The sequence below is a fragment of the Heteronotia binoei genome, chromosome 1, assembly GCF_032191835.1.
Source record: "Heteronotia binoei isolate CCM8104 ecotype False Entrance Well chromosome 1, APGP_CSIRO_Hbin_v1, whole genome shotgun sequence".
NCBI lineage: Eukaryota > Metazoa > Chordata > Lepidosauria > Squamata > Gekkonidae > Heteronotia > Heteronotia binoei.
The window spans coordinates 62,616,007-62,633,805 of NC_083223.1; the positions used below are offsets into that span (position 1 = coordinate 62,616,007).

The 17,799-nt window shown below is 42.7% G+C and overlaps 1 protein-coding gene across 1 annotated transcript in view; it reads right to left on the reverse strand.

The window, feature by feature from the left end:
* Positions 1 to 17,799, reverse strand: part of BMP5 (bone morphogenetic protein 5) — a 95,392-nt gene that overhangs the window by 49,408 nt on the left and 28,185 nt on the right. The window contains exon 2 of the mRNA XM_060235184.1: positions 4,137 to 4,329. Within this exon, the coding sequence (XP_060091167.1) occupies positions 4,137 to 4,329 (193 nt within the window). The remainder of the gene's footprint in view (positions 1 to 4,136; positions 4,330 to 17,799) is intronic.

The window sequence follows — 17,799 nt, forward strand, 5'->3', positions numbered from 1 at the left end:
CTCAATCAACATCCCCTAATCAGCCCACCAGCAAAGTTCTATCATTGATGCCACTCTCACTACAGCTTTTGTCTCTAGGCTGGCAACTAATGGGATGCAAATTATCATCCCTTGCGGAGCCATATTTTGCCAAGGAACCACCAACTGCTGAACTCTCATGGATTAATTTATTAATATGAAAAACTAGATATGATTGAAGTAACCTCAAAGATGGGAAGGATGTACAAGATGTGCATCCATCTGTCCAATTAAGAGTCTTAAAGAAAAATTCACAGGTAAGGCCAATTTTTTTTTTATTTGCAATATGTGCATTAGCCAAAGACCCTTGATGGTTAAGAGTCAGAGCTATGACTTCCAGGATAGTCTATGACAGTCTTTACTGAACCTGCTGAAATGCTAGATACCCAAAAAGGCTGTCACTTCACCAAGCATCTAAATGTGTCTTTACCAGCACATTTTGTTGCAATGTGTTTCATTTAGCTTTGCCCTTTTCATGTTCTTTCTAGTATTAAACTTTTCATACTTCCCATATATCACATGCTTCCTTTTGCCCCCACAGTTGGAATAAAGAAACAGACACGGGTGTTGGAGTAACTAATGGGCAGCTTTATTTGACTGGAACTGAATGAACCATAAAGTGGCATGGGCCAACTGTCTGAAAGTCAAGGCAAGGGGTTTCGCCATGAACCCCTTCCTTGCCTTATAATGGGCAAGCCACCCTCCCCTTGGCGCAGAACAATATTAGCATTGTCATTGCCAGGCAGCCTAGCATGCGAGTTGCCCCCTGAAGATCCAGCCCCCCAAGCTGCAAAACATGATTGGAAGACCTGTTCAGGGGGGTCTTGTAGGTCATCCAGATTCTCCACTGAGAGCTCCTGCCCATGGTCAGGTCCTGCCAGTTGTCCCACTCCCCAAGCAAGGGGGGGCTGCCTGCTGGCGCTCACCAATCCTACAAAATCCTGCAGGTTCTTGTCAAGTGACAACCTAATTAATGGCACCAACCGTCAGCCATTTACCCAGATCACTGCATATAGTGTGAGGTAGGCAAAAACACCCCCTTCTCTAAGCCAATGTGAAATGAGGGCAAAAAATTCCTACCTAGCCTTTAAAACTGGCAACCAGCAAAAGCTCACACTATTACAGGGAGGGTGGGCAGGCTGATGAAGAAGCAAAGACTGACAACAAGGTAGACAGGCTAAGTGAATAACCCTGAAAGAACCTGTATGGGCGGGAATTGCCCCAACCATCTCTTGTGCCTTCCATGGAAGCAAAGGAGGCCCTCCTTCCTAAAGCAGTTGAAAGGGCTGCTGGCCATATTTTCATGGTTGAGGAACTGCACTTACTTTCTTTTATAATATGAATGATTCTGCACAATGACACCCATGTACATAATTAACCACCTAATAAGTTGTGTTATGTTCCCCAAGTGGTAACCATATTGAGATGGGTATGTGATATAGCCATCAGTCTGCAACTAAACTTATCATAAGAAAGAAGGTATCTATGACAAATTGCACAAAATCAGCTTCCAAAACCAATGGAAAAAAGGGGAACAAGACCATCTATGGGACAAGGATGTCAAAAGGTATCCATCCAGTCTAATTGTGGAACATTCTGCATTCCTTTACAGAAACTTGTTCACAACCAGAATGATGGGAATCTACAATATCTTCTATCTATTTGACTTCCAGAAAGCTTTTGATAAAGTTCCTCATCAAAGGCTCCTTAGTAAGCTCGAGAGTCATGGAGTAAAAGGACATGTCCTCTTGTAGATCAAAAACTGGCTAATTAATAGGAAGCAGAGAGTGAGTATAAATGGGCAGTCTTCACAGTGGAGGATGGTAAGCAGTGGGGTGCCGCAGGGCTCAGTACTGGGTCCCATGCTCTTTAACTTGTTCATTAATGATCTGGAGTTGGGAGTAAGCAGTGAAGTGGCCAAGTGTGCGGATGACACTAAATTGTTCAGGGTGGTGAGAACCAGAGAGGATTGTGAGGCACTCCAAAGGGATCTGTTGACGTGGCAGATGAAGTTCAATGTGGCCAAGTGCAAAGTAATGCACATTGGGGCCAAGAATCCCAGCTACAAATACAAGTTGATGGGTTGTGAACTGGCAGACACTGACCAAGAGGGAGATCTTGGGGTCGTGGTAGATAACTCACTGAAAATGTCAAGACAGTGTGCGATTGCAATAAAAAAGGCCAACGCCATGCTGGGAATTATTAGGAAGGGAATTGAAAACAAATCAGCCAGTATCATAATGCCCTGTATAAATCAATGGTGCAGTCTCACTTGGAATACTGTGTACAATTCTGGTCACCACACCTCAAAAAGATTATTATAGCATTGGAAAAAGTGCAGAAAAGGGTGACTAGAATGATTAAAGATTTGGAACACTTTCCCTATGAAGAAAGGTTAAAACACTTGGGGCTCTTTAGCTTGGAGAAACGTCGACTGAGGGGTGACATGATAGAGGTTTACAAAATTATGCATGGGATAGAGAAAGTAGAGAAAGAACTTTTCTCCCTTTCTCACAATACAAGAACTTGTGGGCATTCAATGAAATTGCTGAGCAGTCAGGTTAAAATGGATAAAGGAAGTACTTCTTCACCCAAAGGGTAATTAACATGTGGAATTCACTGCCACAGGAGGTGGTGGTGGCTACAAGCATAGCTAGCTTTAAGAGGGAATTGGATAAAAATATAGAGCAGAGGTCCATCAGTGGCTATTAGCCACAGTATATATATGTTTGTGTATATGTATGTATGTGTGTGTGTGTATACACACACACATCTTGGCCACTGTGTGACACAGAGTGTTGGACAGGATGGGCCATTGGCCTGATCCAACATGGCTTCTCTTATGTTCTTATCTTTTCTGAATATTATGACTACAATCTCCACAAGCATGACTGAGGCTTGTTGCATGTACAGAAACAGGATTCAGAGTTATGCTCCTGTACCATTGACAAGATTTCAGCTAATGGATAGCAGAATACAAAAAACAAGTAATGAAGAGCTGGAGCACCTGGCCTACAACAAAGACCGATGAGTTTGAGACTTTTTCAATTAGGACATAAACCCATGGTAAAGGGGATACAATAGAGGCTCAGACAACTGTGCATAGTATGAAAAATGGGACCAAATGGAACGCATTCTCCTTCACTCAAATTGTAAGAAATTGTGGAGGGTACCCAATGAAATGGATGGGCAAATGAATCACAATAGACAAAAGATAATTTGGGTTGAGAACACAGAATTTTAATTTAAAACTGATGACTAATAAAGAATAATAAATTAAAGAGGTTGAGAATGAGAATGTATTTTGTGCTGCTGCTCTCCCTTTGATTAAAAAAATGTTCATCTCAAAACTCATTAGGACATTGATATTATTCCCACTGGTATATAGAATAAATACTCTGGGAACTTTTTCTGGGTCCTGTTCCTGTCAATATAGTCTTTTTTATGATCATTATCAACCAGCCCTTGTAATGGCTCAACATACTACAGATTACTTTGAGCTATGATTTAAGGACGCAGCTAGAGGAGACAGGAATCCTCAACATTGTTGAGACTTTCTCAAGAGCTTTTATTAGTGAATGGTATTTGTGCTACCTCCCCCCCCCCGCCCTTATTTTGGATCTGAGCAGTAGGAAGCAGAGAAAGGGTTGGACCCTTTTTCACCCTTGTACAGTTTTGTCAATCAAAATCAACACATACATCCTCCCATGGTGTTCCTAGCCCTGGGAGAGAAACAGAGACAGACAAAGAAAGGGGAAAATAACAGCATACTAGAGGTATAAGTTAGTTTCAATTGGTGGCATTTTGTGAACTAAAATTCCTCACAGCTGTTATTTGGCTTTCAAAATCTATGAGAGGATCCAATGAAGGATCTTCAACAGCACATCTAATGAAGCTCTTGGCTTGTATGATTTCAAGGACCAGTTTAGCCAAAGTGGTCTTGGATTTCAGTAAGTTCATTTTTTCAAGCTCTAGGACCTCTTCTTCCCATTTCTCAATCTGTCTGTGAGATTTCTCAACACTTTGTCTGCTTTGCATGTTCACCTTATAATCAAACCCCTGAGATCTCTTTCCTTAGGAAATGAAGACAAAATCTGAAATATAATAAGGAAAAGCACCTGTTTGGGTACTCCTTCATGATCTGATAAATGCTGATCTTAATAGTTTCATTCTCAAATCGACTATAACTTCGATCCTTGTAAATCCGAAATTCAGCTGCAGTCACTGCCTCTCCATGAGGGATTTGTGTCAAGTCAAACCGAAATTCTTTGTAATGCCGTCTTTGGTGGGAAAAGTCCTTGTCTCTTTCAACTGTGAAAACAATTAAATGGAAGGATCAAAACACATCTCTTCTGGTTAATTCGGCGTTTGCTTTAAAACACAAATAAGAGACCTAGGTAAACAATGAAACCACAGCCCATGACCATAACATATTTCCACTTAAATATCAAGCTGTAAACCAAAGGCCTTGAATCCAGTGGAAAAGTCCTTCATGAAAGTTGCAGAAGGCAAAGAGTAGAAGGAAAATCCAGAAACAGGCAAGACTATGTTTTCATGCAATGATAGAAGAATGATGCAAGGTGAAAAGAATTTAACATGGCTTAGCATAAAAGCGCATTTTTTGCAGATAGTTTTGAATTACATTTGTGAAAATAAGGTTTGAAAAAACACAAGGAAGACAAGCTGGCCTCTCAACTGAAATAACATTTCTGCAACATGGCAAAGTGTATTGGGTTCAGTTCAAGCTTCCACAAATGGAGTGAGTTCACAGAAGTGGATTTTGTTTTTGTTTTGCCACCTTCCCTCAGCAACCTTCTACAAAGCTACTGCTGAGGATCAAGAGACCTTTCAGACTCAATATGCCATATGGCATGGGGGAGGAATCAGTCAAAACTGCCCTCTTTTTCTCTTGCATACACATGCTGCACAGGTCTGGCTCAAGCTCAGGCATAAATTCCTTGAAGGGTCTTGAATAGATTACTCTCATTCAGCATTGTTTTGAAACTGATAGTGGGACCTATCCTGTGGAGTTCCAGAGGACACAAACCTATCCCCTATTGTTTTCATTCTCTGTGTAAAGCCCTTAGGACAAATTACTCAGTTGGGGCTGGCTGTCCTCAATATACTAATAATACCCAGCTCTATTTTTTGTTATCCAAATCTGGTGATACAATAGAGGTCCTTAACTGTTGCCTGACTGCCTTGGTTAAATGGCAAAGAGTGAACAAACTAAAACTAAATCCTGGAAAGGCAGAGGTAATGCTGGCTGGTAAGAGCTTGGGACCTTGAAGAACATTGTGTTCCCTACTTTCAATGGGGTTCAGCTAGTCCTTGCTGACTCAGTTAAGAGCCTTGGTGTTAGGCCTGTTATGGCTTCCAAAAACACGTTTGGCCAGTTTTGAAAACTGAAAGCTGGACTTTTGGCTTGAACAAGCAGGACTCTGTTTGTATTCTTATGGAGAGGATCAACTGCCTACAGAAAACTTTTTAAAAGACCTTATGAAATCAACAGAACTAGTCCATAAAATATTAATGGCGAAAGCGTCTATATGGAGTACAAGACTATCAGTGGCTACTCGCCATGGTGACTAAAGGGAACCTCTAAATTCAGAAGCAGTAAACCTCTCATTACCAAAATCCTAGTGCCAGGAGGCAACACCAGAGGAACACCTTGGTTTCTATGCCCTTTTGTTGGCTCGCCAGTGCAACTGGTTGGCTTCTGTGTGAGACAGGATGCTAGACTAGATGGATTACTGATCTGATCCATCAGGGCTCTTCTTAAATCCCTATTGTGTTAAGCACTAAAAGCACAGTTTTGTTTCCTTCAGACATATGCTGTGATTAGATTTCCATTAATCGTACAGTCACTGACTTCAGATAACTTCTAACTGCAGAATATGCAGGAACTTACGTAATTCAGTCATAACCATTAGAGTAAGCAACTTCTTTCTGGAATGTCAAAAGACTTCTATATTTCCCCAGCAAAACTATAAAATGGTACAAAACTTTAAGAGAGAGGAGGAAATCAGCAGAGGAGGGAAAGGGAATAAGAGAGTCCAAACTCTTTCACATGTGTAATTTCCCTGACCCATCACAAATATCCTTGTCTCTCAAGACTGGTATATGTGACTGCTGTATGTACTGATCTTCTCAACTATGTGACAGAGGGATGTTCCTTATGCAAAAGTCTCTGGATTCATTGCAAAAAGAAAAAAAAAAGTAAATCAAGCAGTACCAACCACCCCCAGGTGATGGAGGTTACTGTAAACTGACACAGAACAAAGTACCCATGTGTACATCTTGAACTCAATGAAATGATAGTTTATCTTCAGTAAATACTTTCAGTTATCTGACAAGAGCAGGTCAAAGGTTCCAGGAGTTTCCTCTTGAAATCACTGAGAGCTCTTTCTGATGACTGATAATTGAAAGCAGAGGCTGGCAATATCAAACATGGTGGGTGACAGATAAGTCACAGATAAACTCAAAGACTCTGGTTCCTACACACTCAAAGGGCAGAGGCCCCAGGAATTAGCGATTGTGTTACTGGGAACAGACAGAGACATCAAACAGTTCTCTACTCCTTTTCTCTGTCTTCCACCGTCAAGCAGGCAAATGCCAGAAACCAGCTCTCATAAAGGAGGCTGAAGTTGGTTCCTTGTTCGCAGATCCTTATCCATTCCCTATTCATTCCTTATTTGCAAATTCAACCAAAAACACTGAAGAGAGTTTGAGAGTTCTGAACCACAAAATAAGGCCTGGACCCCCATATATAATACACCCCCTTGAACAGGGGACTCTGCCCTTCAAGATGACAAGTGCTGCCTCATGGTCCAATGAGCAGTTCTTGTGCCAGCTGCTCCAAAACAAGGTGCCCCCAGGACACTCAAACAGACAGACACTGGCAACAGGCTGTACCCCAAAACAATATTTGGACCACCCCACATGACACATCTCCATGCTCGGGACACTGTTCCCTGCAAGAAGACATGCAGTGCTGCCCGGTCCAAACAATGGTTCCGGTGCCACAAGCTTCCATTGCAAGTGCCACCTAGAAGCCTGTGTTCCAAAGGAGATTTGAATAAGGAACTGTTTTGACTGCTTGCCCTCTGTCTGCACCCCAAAAATGCACTATGGACCACCATATGCCATACACTTCCATGTTCAGGGCACTCTGCCCTTTGAGAGGTCATGTGCTGCTTCATGGTCCAGTGAGCAGTTCTATTGCCAGCTACTCCAAATCAAGGTGCCCCCAGGACACTCAAACAGAAAGACACTGGGGCCAGGTTGTACCCCAAATCAATATCTGGACCACCCCAAGTGACACATTCCCTTGCTTGAGACACTATCCTCTGCAAGAAGACATGCAGTGGTGCCCGGTCCAAACACGCCCGGTCTTGCGCCACAAGCTTCCACCTATCAGCCTCTATTCTAAAGGAGATTTGAATAAGAAACTACTGTAAAGACCACTGTAAAGGCCTGTCTTCAAAGTGCTAATGTACCACACCCAAGTCCCAAACATCATTCTAGTTTGCTCTTTCAATTTGTTAATTTCACTATTTTGCAGTCAAAATAATGGCAAACTAGAATGATGTTTGGGACTTGGGTGTGGTACATTAGCATCAAAGGTGAGGTAAGAATCCATTGCGCCCTGATGGGTCCATCATAGTGAACTTGAGAATGAATTCAAATTTAGAAATTTCAGTTTGTTACCATGAATTGAAGCTTGGAGGACTGTTAATCCCTATTCAGAACCAAAATGGACTTCCGGGATCCATCATCTTGGCTTCAGAGTTGCCTACAGATTTTCTCCCTGCGGCAACTCTGAGTCTGGTCGTTGGAGGGGTGTCACAGAAGTGATGCCCCCATAGGGAAGGCCTGAAGGGCTTTTCTCTTCAACTTCACGGGGGGAGGGAGGGGGTCAGCAGCAACTGCCCTCTGTGCTCGCCGTGTGTCCTGCAGCTCCGCGGCTATGAAAGCTGCTATATCAGCAGAAAAAGAAGAACTCCCGATTACTTTTATGCTTTCACTTTCTCCAGTACATCTTTAAAGCAACATTTCTCCACTTCTAAAGCAACAACTCTACTTAACAAGTAGGTGTTTTTTCTAACTTTACCCTTCAATGGGTCACTCTGCATATCAACAAAAGATTAGCTCAAGGATTACTTCAAAAGGCCTCGAAACGTCATGAGCAGTCTTAACTATTTAAACTGGATTGAATATAATTATTAAAATTGGCTCGGACTTTAATTGGATATATATTACAGAGATTACCAAGAATTTTCAATATGATCTGAACTCAAAGGAGATATACAGAAAAGAGCTCTGTCTCTATTACCTGACTGTAACTGAAAGAATGCCTCTTAAAACGTCAGTTGAAGCTGTTGTAGAACGAGGATTGACAGGAGAGAAGCAAAAATAAAATTTGATCTAAGAGACTGAGTTCTGAATGCACAATCTGAGTCTTACTATGCCATCCTTTAATGAAATGGCAGATGGAAAAGATATTTGTGCAAATCTCAGATCTTTGAAGGAAGATTTTATCTCATTTACGCAGCTTCTTAGAGATTATTTTATGCTCACAGCTAATGATTTGAGCGAAGAAGATCCTACAGCTAATGAAATGGTAAATCTGCAGGGGTCCAGCATTAAAAAGAGTGAATCGGTGGCAGTGAAAGCAGAAAGGGAAACTGTAACTATGCAAAACAAACAAAGGAAAAATAAGATGGTCTCTTCTGACGCACTTTCAAAACTACACCAGAAGTTAAGCTATAACAAAATCAAGTGAAGAAGGGGAAAATGGCGGTGAATTCTTTCTTCTGTGGTTGAGGAGGCGGGCCATGTTGAGAAGAGAAAAACTGCACTGCAATCAACAAATCTAGATTTGGAAGGCTATTCGAAAAAGCGATTTTGGATTTTTTGCTTCTGCTATGGTGAATGGCTGAACAAGGAACTTTGACCAAGAAGTGTAAAGTGACACCAAAAGATAAACTGCGGACAAATTGGCTGCCTCGGATACAATTTGGATGCAGAAACTAAAGGAACTTAAAAGTCTTTAATCTTTGGGAAGAAAGACTCTGGAATTTGGGGGGGGGGTCTCTTTTTTTCTTCTTCTCCTGGTTAATAAGTAAACATGTAACTATTAGTAATGAACAGATGTTAAATTTTAAAAGAATAAGAGAGATCTTGAAGAAGTTATGTTAATGAGTTTAATTAACATAACTCTCTAAATAGTAGATGTACCAACAGTTTGCCTATTTAGTAAGACTGCCTCTAATGATGTGAAAAAAGGATCAAGGGTGAAAAGGCAGATAGCATAACTGCTGCAGAATTTGATATTGGTAACTTGGCAGACTTGCTTTTAATACGTTAGCGGGAGAAATGGTTTAGATGGAGATAGACAAAGTACTCAGTTGTATCTGATGTATCTTATGTAATTTCCTATGAACAAAGAAAGGATTTTCATGTGCTTCTTTCAATAAGGATTTTGCTAAATCAACAACTTAATTTGTGCTTGCTATAGGCATAAGTTAAATTAGAAAAAATTGATGCTGAGACAGTCTTGTAAGAATTTTTTTTTTTACTAACTGGCTATATTCAATTTGTGTTTAAGAAGAACTGTTTAGCTGTATATTGCTTTACTAGTTTATTAAAATAATAATTATTTTTTATCCTGGTAAAAGAAGAAAGGAAGGTAACATTTAAGGAGATTTTTATACTTGTACGTAGGAAGATTTGAGTATTATATTGGGAGGCGGAGTTATAACTGATATATTCGTACTGGTTTCTGTTTGTTTTCCCCACTCTGTAAATGCACCTTTTCCCTCTTTTCCACTCTTTTTATGTATCCTCTGCAATGCTTTTTTGTAGTTTAAATCAATAAAACTTTTTAAAAATAAAGAAATAAAAAATAAAAAAATAGAACCAAAATGACTTTAACCCTAAGGGGGTCTGCAAGCTGGCACATCACTGGGAGAGGTTCCTTTATCCAATGTACTTTGAAAGACAGACCTTTACAGTGGTCCCCCAAAACAAAGCATGTAGTGCCATACTTTTTAGAAGCTGCCATGAGCTCTTTGGACCATGAAGCAGCACATGTCCTCTCGAAGGGCAGAGTCCCCTGAACGTGGGGGTGTATGGCATGTGATAGTCCATATTGCTTTTTGGGGTGCAGTGGGCAAGCAGTCAAAACAGTTCCTTATTCAAATCTCCTTTGGAACACAGGCGTCTAGGTGGCACTCGCAATGGAAGCTTGTGGCACCGGAACCATTGTTTGGACTGGGCAGCACTGCATGTCTTCTTGCAGGGGACAGAGTTCCGAGCGAGGGAATGTGCCACTTGGGATGGTCCAGATATTGTTTTGGGGTACAGCCTGTCCCCAGTGTTTGCCTCTTTGAGCGTCCTGGGAGCACCTTGTTTTGGAGCAGCTGGGACAAGAACTGCTCTTTGGACCACGAAGCAGCACATGACCTCTCAAAGGATAGAGTTCCCTGAACATGACGGTGTATGGCATGTGGTGGTCCATATTGCTTTTTGGGGTGCAGAGGGCAAACAGTTAAAATAGTTTCTTATTCAAATCTCCTTTGGAATAGAGGCTTCTAGGCGGCCCTCCATATGGAAGCCTGTGGCACCAGAACCAGTGTTTGGACCGGGCACCACTGCATGTCTTCTTGCAGGGGACTGTGTCCCGAGCATGGGGATGTGTCACTTGGGATGGTCCAAACATTGTTTTTGGGTACAGCCTGGCCCCAGTTTCTGCTTTTTTGAGTGTCTTGGGGTGCCTTACTCTGGAGCAGCTGGCATGAGAACCGTTCTTTGGATCAGGAACCAGCACATGTCTTCTCAAAGTGGAGGTGTATGGCATGTGGTGGTCCATATTGCTTTTTGGGGTGCAGAGGGCAATCAATCAAAATAGTTCCTTATTCAAATTTCCTTTGAAATACAGGCTTCTAGGTGGCACCCCAATTGGAAGCTTGTGGCGCCAGAACCATTGTTTGGACTGGGCAGCACTGAATGTCTTCTTGAAGGGGATAGTGTCCCGAGTGTGGGGATGTGTCACTTGGGGTGGTCCAAACATTGTTTTGGGGTACAGCCTGTCACCAGTGTCTGTCTGTTTGAGTGTCCTGGGGGCACCTTGTTTTGGAGCAGCTGGCACGAGAACCTCTCATCGGACCGTGAGGCAGCACTTGTCTTCTTGAAGGGCAGAGTTCCCTGAACAAGGGAGTGTTTGATATATGGGGTTCCAGACCTTATTTTGTGGTTCAGAACTTTCAAATTCTCTTCAGTGTTTTTGGTTGAATTTGCGAAAAAGGAATGAATAAAGAATGAATAAGGATCTGCAAATAAGGAACCAACTTCAGCCTCCTCTCGCATAAATCCTTTGCTTCTGCTCCATGAATTGGAAGTGATGCACTAGAGGGAAAGAGCTGCCACAAAGTGTGGAAAGGGGGAGTTAGAGCAAGCAGATCAGACGGAAAGATTATACATCTCTTCTTGTTTAAACATTTCAAATAAAAAATATATGAGCTATGACTCTCAGAACGGTGCGTGTTGTGCTCTAAACTCATATGTTGTGCATTACAGAGCTAGATAGGAGCAAAGGCCACCAAACCCAATCCCTATCCAAGGTGGAATCATTTGCAGATTAGTCCCTTTAGAATAACCAACATAATCCAGGCCATAAAATTAGGGCTATGTTTATGCCACAATCCCAGAGCAGCATTGCCTCCAGCTGCAGGTGGTTGCTGTGTGAGTCAGCCAGCAGCCAAAGAGGTCAATTTCTTGACCCCACCAAGGGAATGACTGCTTACATGCCCTAGTTGCCTGTCAGGGAGACCGCTTGGCTGCAACCTGAGTCATGGGAACATGCATGACTGTGCTTTCAGGGTTAGCCTGGTTTCAGAAATGCAACACCATGTGCTGTGCTAAAGCATAATAGCCACGGGAGCAGTTGAATAAGTGAAAAATGTGTGATTCTCCCTGGACCCAATCTGGCAGCAATAAGATCTAAAGTAAGCAAAGAGAATATACAATATTTGATTGTTTAGTTGCATTTCCTCAATACCTCAAGTACTAAGTAGAACTTTACTATAACTTGGCATCTGACTGTGTGACATAGTACATGTTTTATTTATTTATTTATTTTCATTCAATTTGCTAGGCTGCCATTTACTGAAAGCAGGGTTTAGGGCTGCTTACAACAATTTGCTAAAATACAGTACATAATATTAAAGTGCATTAAAACAATCCGTCAAAGCAATACTAAACAGTACTATATCCTAACCAACATAATGTATAGTCTCAGTGTCCACCAGCCCCCTGGCTGAGGGGAATATGGAGAGAAGGGGAAAGTGGGAGTAAGAGAGTACTGACCATCATTGTCCTCAACCATATGCCTAGTGGAACATATCTTCCTACAGAAAGGTAATTGATCCCATAGGTACAGATCTTCTCTAGCAAAGAGTTTCACCAGGTTGAGGACAGCTGGATCTTTCTCAGGCCAGGAAGCATTAGAAGGTTCTTATTACTAGAGCATTAACACTCTTCCAGGAGCATATTGAGAGAGGCAGTCCGGAAGATATGAGAGTCTCTGACTGCTGATGGCCTTAAAGGTCAGAACCTTGAACTGGATCTGCTGCTCCACTAGAAGCCAGTGTAGCTCACACAGTGCTGGTTTGATGTGTGCTATCCAAGGGGTTCCCTTGAGGACCCGTGCAGCTGCACTCTGGATCAACTGAAGTTTGCAGGTCAGGCGCAAGGGTGGGTCAGTGTAGAGCCTGCAAGAGAAGCCATTCAGTGCTGTTCTGCACTCAGTCAATGGAATAATGAAGCAGGAAAAGGGCATGCAATAACTGTGACCAAAGGGTAACTGATATTCAACAACAGAGATATCTCCCAGGGCAAATTAAGGTCTAGGTTCAATAAGTAGAGGAGAACAAATGACAAGCATTGGTTGTTTATGTACTGGTCTAAGTAAAACACATTGGCCATTTACTTTATGGGGGGAAATCCTGGTGGGACATAGCCCTCAGCCCCTGCCCTTCCTCCATGGTGGGGCTGGTAAAGAACCTGGTTTTGTCATGTGCCAGCCTGGGTTCAGGATATCCAGCAAGAATGAAAATGGGCACGTGAGCACCCAGCTTTTCACTGTAAGGAGAAGCAGAGGCAAGGAGGAGCAGAGCTCTGCCCTGTCCCTCCAGGCCTGGTGCAACTGATAGGAAAAGCACAGGCAGTGCCAGGTTTAACTCTGCAAGAAGCAGCATGGGCACAGCAGCACCTGGCTTCACCCTGCTAGGATGTGCACAGGCACCATGGCATCCAACTTTGCCCTGGAAGCCCAGGCATCTGCAGCCAGTAAGGAGGCACATGATAGCACCTCCTCTCTCTTTGGCGAGCTCTGCAGAAGTCCATCAGTTCAGTGTAATGGTTAAGTGCACAGACTCTAATCTGGGAGAACAGTTTGATTCCACACCCCTCTACATGCACCTGCTAGGTGACCTTGAGTCAGCCACAATTCTTGCAGACCTGTTCTCGCAGAGTTCTCTCAGCCTCACCTGCTTCACAGGGTGTCTGTTGTTGGGAGGCAAAGGGAAGGAGATTGTAAGCCATTCTAAGTCTCTGAGTGAAGAGTGGGGTATAAATCCAATCTCCTCCTCCTCATGGCATCAGGGCACTTTTCTGGGGCCGTTTCAGCCTCCCAATGCACTCCTGGAGACCAACAAGGATCGCAGTCAGAACTGAAGTTTACACAGTCATAGAAGGAAGCCTCATCCTGCAAGGGCTTGACAGCAGACACATGGGCTGCAAGCCAGGTGCTACCTCCTTGCAGGCTTGGCATTTCTAATGATCTTGAAAGTTGGGAAGGGAGTCCAGGAAGCTGTGTCTTCAAGGCCTGGCCCTATGCAGCTTAGGGCCAGCTAGCAGATCTTCTGAGCGCTCTACTAAGGTTGTGTTTAGGTGGCCTTAGAAACTAGGGGCTAAGATTCTCATGGAAGGACTGCCAACTCCAGGCTGGTAAAGTCCTGGAGATATGGGGGACAAGCTCAGAGAGGGTAAAGTTTGAGGAAGACCATGTATATAATGCCATAGAGGCCACCCTCCAAAAGTAGCCATTTTCTCCAGGGGAACTCATTTCTGTCAACTGGAAATCAGTTGTAATTTGAGGAGATCTGCAGACTCCTCTTGGAGGTTAGCAATTCTACAGGTCGATATGGAATACCACTAAGGAAGTGGCTGACACTGTATCTCTCATTTTCTGCTTTGAGCCTCCTCCAAGAGATAATACCATTAAGAACTTTAAGTTTATTTCTCTCCACTCCTAAAACGTGGTGTCTTTTCCAAGGTCCAGCCCTGGAGGGGTTCTGACAGGTACTTTTATGTAAGGGAACAGTTGATTAGGGATAGACAGGATTTAATTAACATAACTGTAAGGAAGCATTATATCCACTGAAATAACCAGATACGCTTGGCTACTTTTAAAATAAATTTGGCTGACATCCATGGCTGTGTCAACTAGAAGGCAAATAAGACTGTACATCTATAGCTAAACTCTACGCACTCCATGGAGTCTAGATTGAGGATAAAAAAGTCCTGTTCATCCTAGGATCCAACTAAAATAAAGGGTGCTGCTAATCTCTCTCTCTTACATTTAATCATGTTTAAAGCTTCCATATAAAATCACCCTATATGGGGGGGGGGGGGAATACCTATTTCAATTAAGGAAATCATAGTACCTCATAAAATAATGTGTTGATGAAAAGTGAAATTTGTAAACATGTGTTATTCATTTCATTGATAATATCCATATACTTTCTTAAATCAGCTGCAGATACTTTGCAAGCCAAAATTACTGTTCCATTGCAGCCACCTCCCTCATTATTAAATTCTGAATGCTTTTTCACATGTTAAGATTGTAAACGGGAAAATGACACTTTGCCTTTCCCAACAGTAGCTTCATCCTGATCAATGAAGCAAATTAGAATTAAATATATATATATATATATATATATATATCTAGGCATGCTATATGAATCATGATGACCCAAATGCCTGGAAAGACATAGAAGGCAAATGTAACTGCTATTTCTGTACTACCAAAACAATATTGGAAGGTATTTCTTTGCTTAAAGCCTCACATCTATTCCTTCGTGTATCTATAAAGCCTGCATATAAACACACAAGAAATGTGCATGGCACTAAATCATATGGGCTAGATCAATATCTATAAGCAATGGCATACCAAGGGTAAGACAGTAGGTGCAGTCCACACCAGACGCACGCAATGAGGGAGTGCATTGTCAAAAACAAACCTAATTATTTTCACTCCCTGCTCCTCCCTGCAGGCAAGCAAGAGGCGCCACAAAGTTCCTCCATGGTATCCCACACTCCCACTTGGGACCCTCATCATTTTGAGAGCCCATAACATACCCTTATTGGGTATTTTTTCAGCCAGTTAGCCAGTGGGCTACTTATCCAGCTATCAAAAAAAATGGCTGATACAAAGATATTCAGGATGTCTCAGGATTCCAGAGAGCTGCATTTAAGGGCATTTAAAGTGAACTCAGTCCCTTTAAATGCCTTCAAAGTGAACTCTCAGCTAGGAGAAACCATTTAAAAGGACTGTGAACCCTTTAAATGCCTTTGGAGTTCATTTGCCATGGATTTGTGTGCCTTGGAGAAGGCATTTACAAGGAGAATGAATCATTTAAATTCCTTTCCCCCACTGGAAACAATGGAGGATGGGGGCACCTTCTTTGGGGGCTCACAGAACTGGACCCCCTGGTCCAATCTTTTTGAAACTTGGGGGGAGGGGTTGAGGAGAGGCACCAGCAGCTATAGCGCAAATCTAGTGCCTCTGCCTCAAAACACAGCTCCTCCAGAGTCCCAGATACCTCAGATCGATTCTCCTTTGTAGACTATAGGGACCATTGACTATAATGGTCCTCATAGGGTATAGTGTAACCAAAAAAAGAGGCAAACCCAAATATTTCCTGAATCTGAATATCATACTGGCATTTGGATTTGATATACCCAAATCCAGAAAATACTGTTGTTGTTTTGCACACCCCTACTCCCAAGCATTTTGTTTCCTCCTACACCCTCCCCAGCCCTGATTGTGGGAATATTTGAACTAGCCTTCAGGTAAGCTGGCTAAGGCTGGTGAATACCCTCCCCCCAGTGTTGAATATACCATTGGACCAGCGGTGCTGGGATTATTGGCCTGTCAACAACAGAAATAGATTCAAAGATCTCACAGTATGGTGGTCTGAACCATACTGAACAGAGGGGATATTTTTAAAAAATGACCTGCTCCAGGTTGTCAATTACACTAGGTATGCCACTGCCTGATTTTGTCAGATCTCAGAAGCTAAGCAGGGTCAGCCCTGGTTAGTACTTTGATGGGGGATCACCAAGGAAGTCCAGAGTTGCTACACAGAGGTAGGCAATGGGAACCCACCCCTGTTCATCTCTTTCCTTGACAACCCTATCAGGTTGCCATACATTGGATGTGGCATGATGGCATTTTACACAAGTTTCTTATCCCATTGCAAGTATGGGGTCACCATGAGCTGGGACTTCACAGCAAAAAAAATGAGGAGGGGGTGTTAAGAAGAGGAGGAGATTGGATTTATACTCCACCCTTCACTACCCAAAGGAGTCTCAGAGTGGCTTACAATCTCCTTTCCCTTCCCCTCCCCACATCAGGGGGAGTACCTGTGAGGTAGATAGGGCTGAGAGCTCTGACAGAAACTGCTTTTTCCAGAACTTCATCTGACAGAGTTATGACTGACTCAAGGTCACTCCAGCAGTTGAATGTGGAGAAGTGGGGAAACAAACCGATTCTCCCAGATAAGAGTCTTCACACTTAAGCACTACACCAAATTTTGCCCCTTGAAAAGGGCTTTCCTCTTGGGAAGGAACCATAATAAGAAAGTGGGCAGCAGGTTTCCATCCATCTAGCGAGATCCACTTAGGGGTGTTTTAGGGGGGTTTGTCCTACCCAACATGCCTAAGGTTGCCAAGTCCTACCTTGGCTGCGGTGGGGAGTCCTCTCATGTGCACAGAGTGTGCACAGAATGATGATGTCACCCGAAAGTGATGTCATAGCATGGAAGTTATGTCATAACTCTAGCATTCAGCATAAAAACTCTATGGTACCATGGAATTTTTACCCCAAATGCTAGTGTGTCCCTCACATGATGTGCCTGGCACTATGACATCATCTGAAAGTAATGTCACTGTGCAGGGCACAATGCACAACAACAGAGCTCTTTGGGGGCAGGGATCCCCCAGCAGTCCACTCCATGCCGGCAAGTTGGGGACCCCCAAATTGGGGAAAACCCTGTCCCCAGTGGGAGCTTGGTAGCCCTAAACATGCCAGCCACAAGCTGGGTTTTTATGCTTGCAAAATGAGATTGGTAACAGGACTTTTTGGTGCACTGGGCACCAAATTGGCTAGGTGCACCACTATCTGTAAGGGTTCTCAGAATTTCTGCTTTCCGTCTAATTCAGAATGTTATTCTATGATATAAAATTGATTCATACAAAATAAATAATGTGGCTAAAAGAATGGAAGAGGTTAATATAATTTGACAAGCAAACTTCACCAATTCTGTGGGGAACTTACTTTTAAGCGTTCTTTTTATTTATTTATTTTTTAAAAAAACATTTAATTTCTATCCTTCCCTCCACTGCAAGCACCCTCCTCCTACCCATCTGTGGAAATATAAATAAATCATATATCTATTTGTTGAACAGATATAGACCAAAACTCTGGAGGGGTAG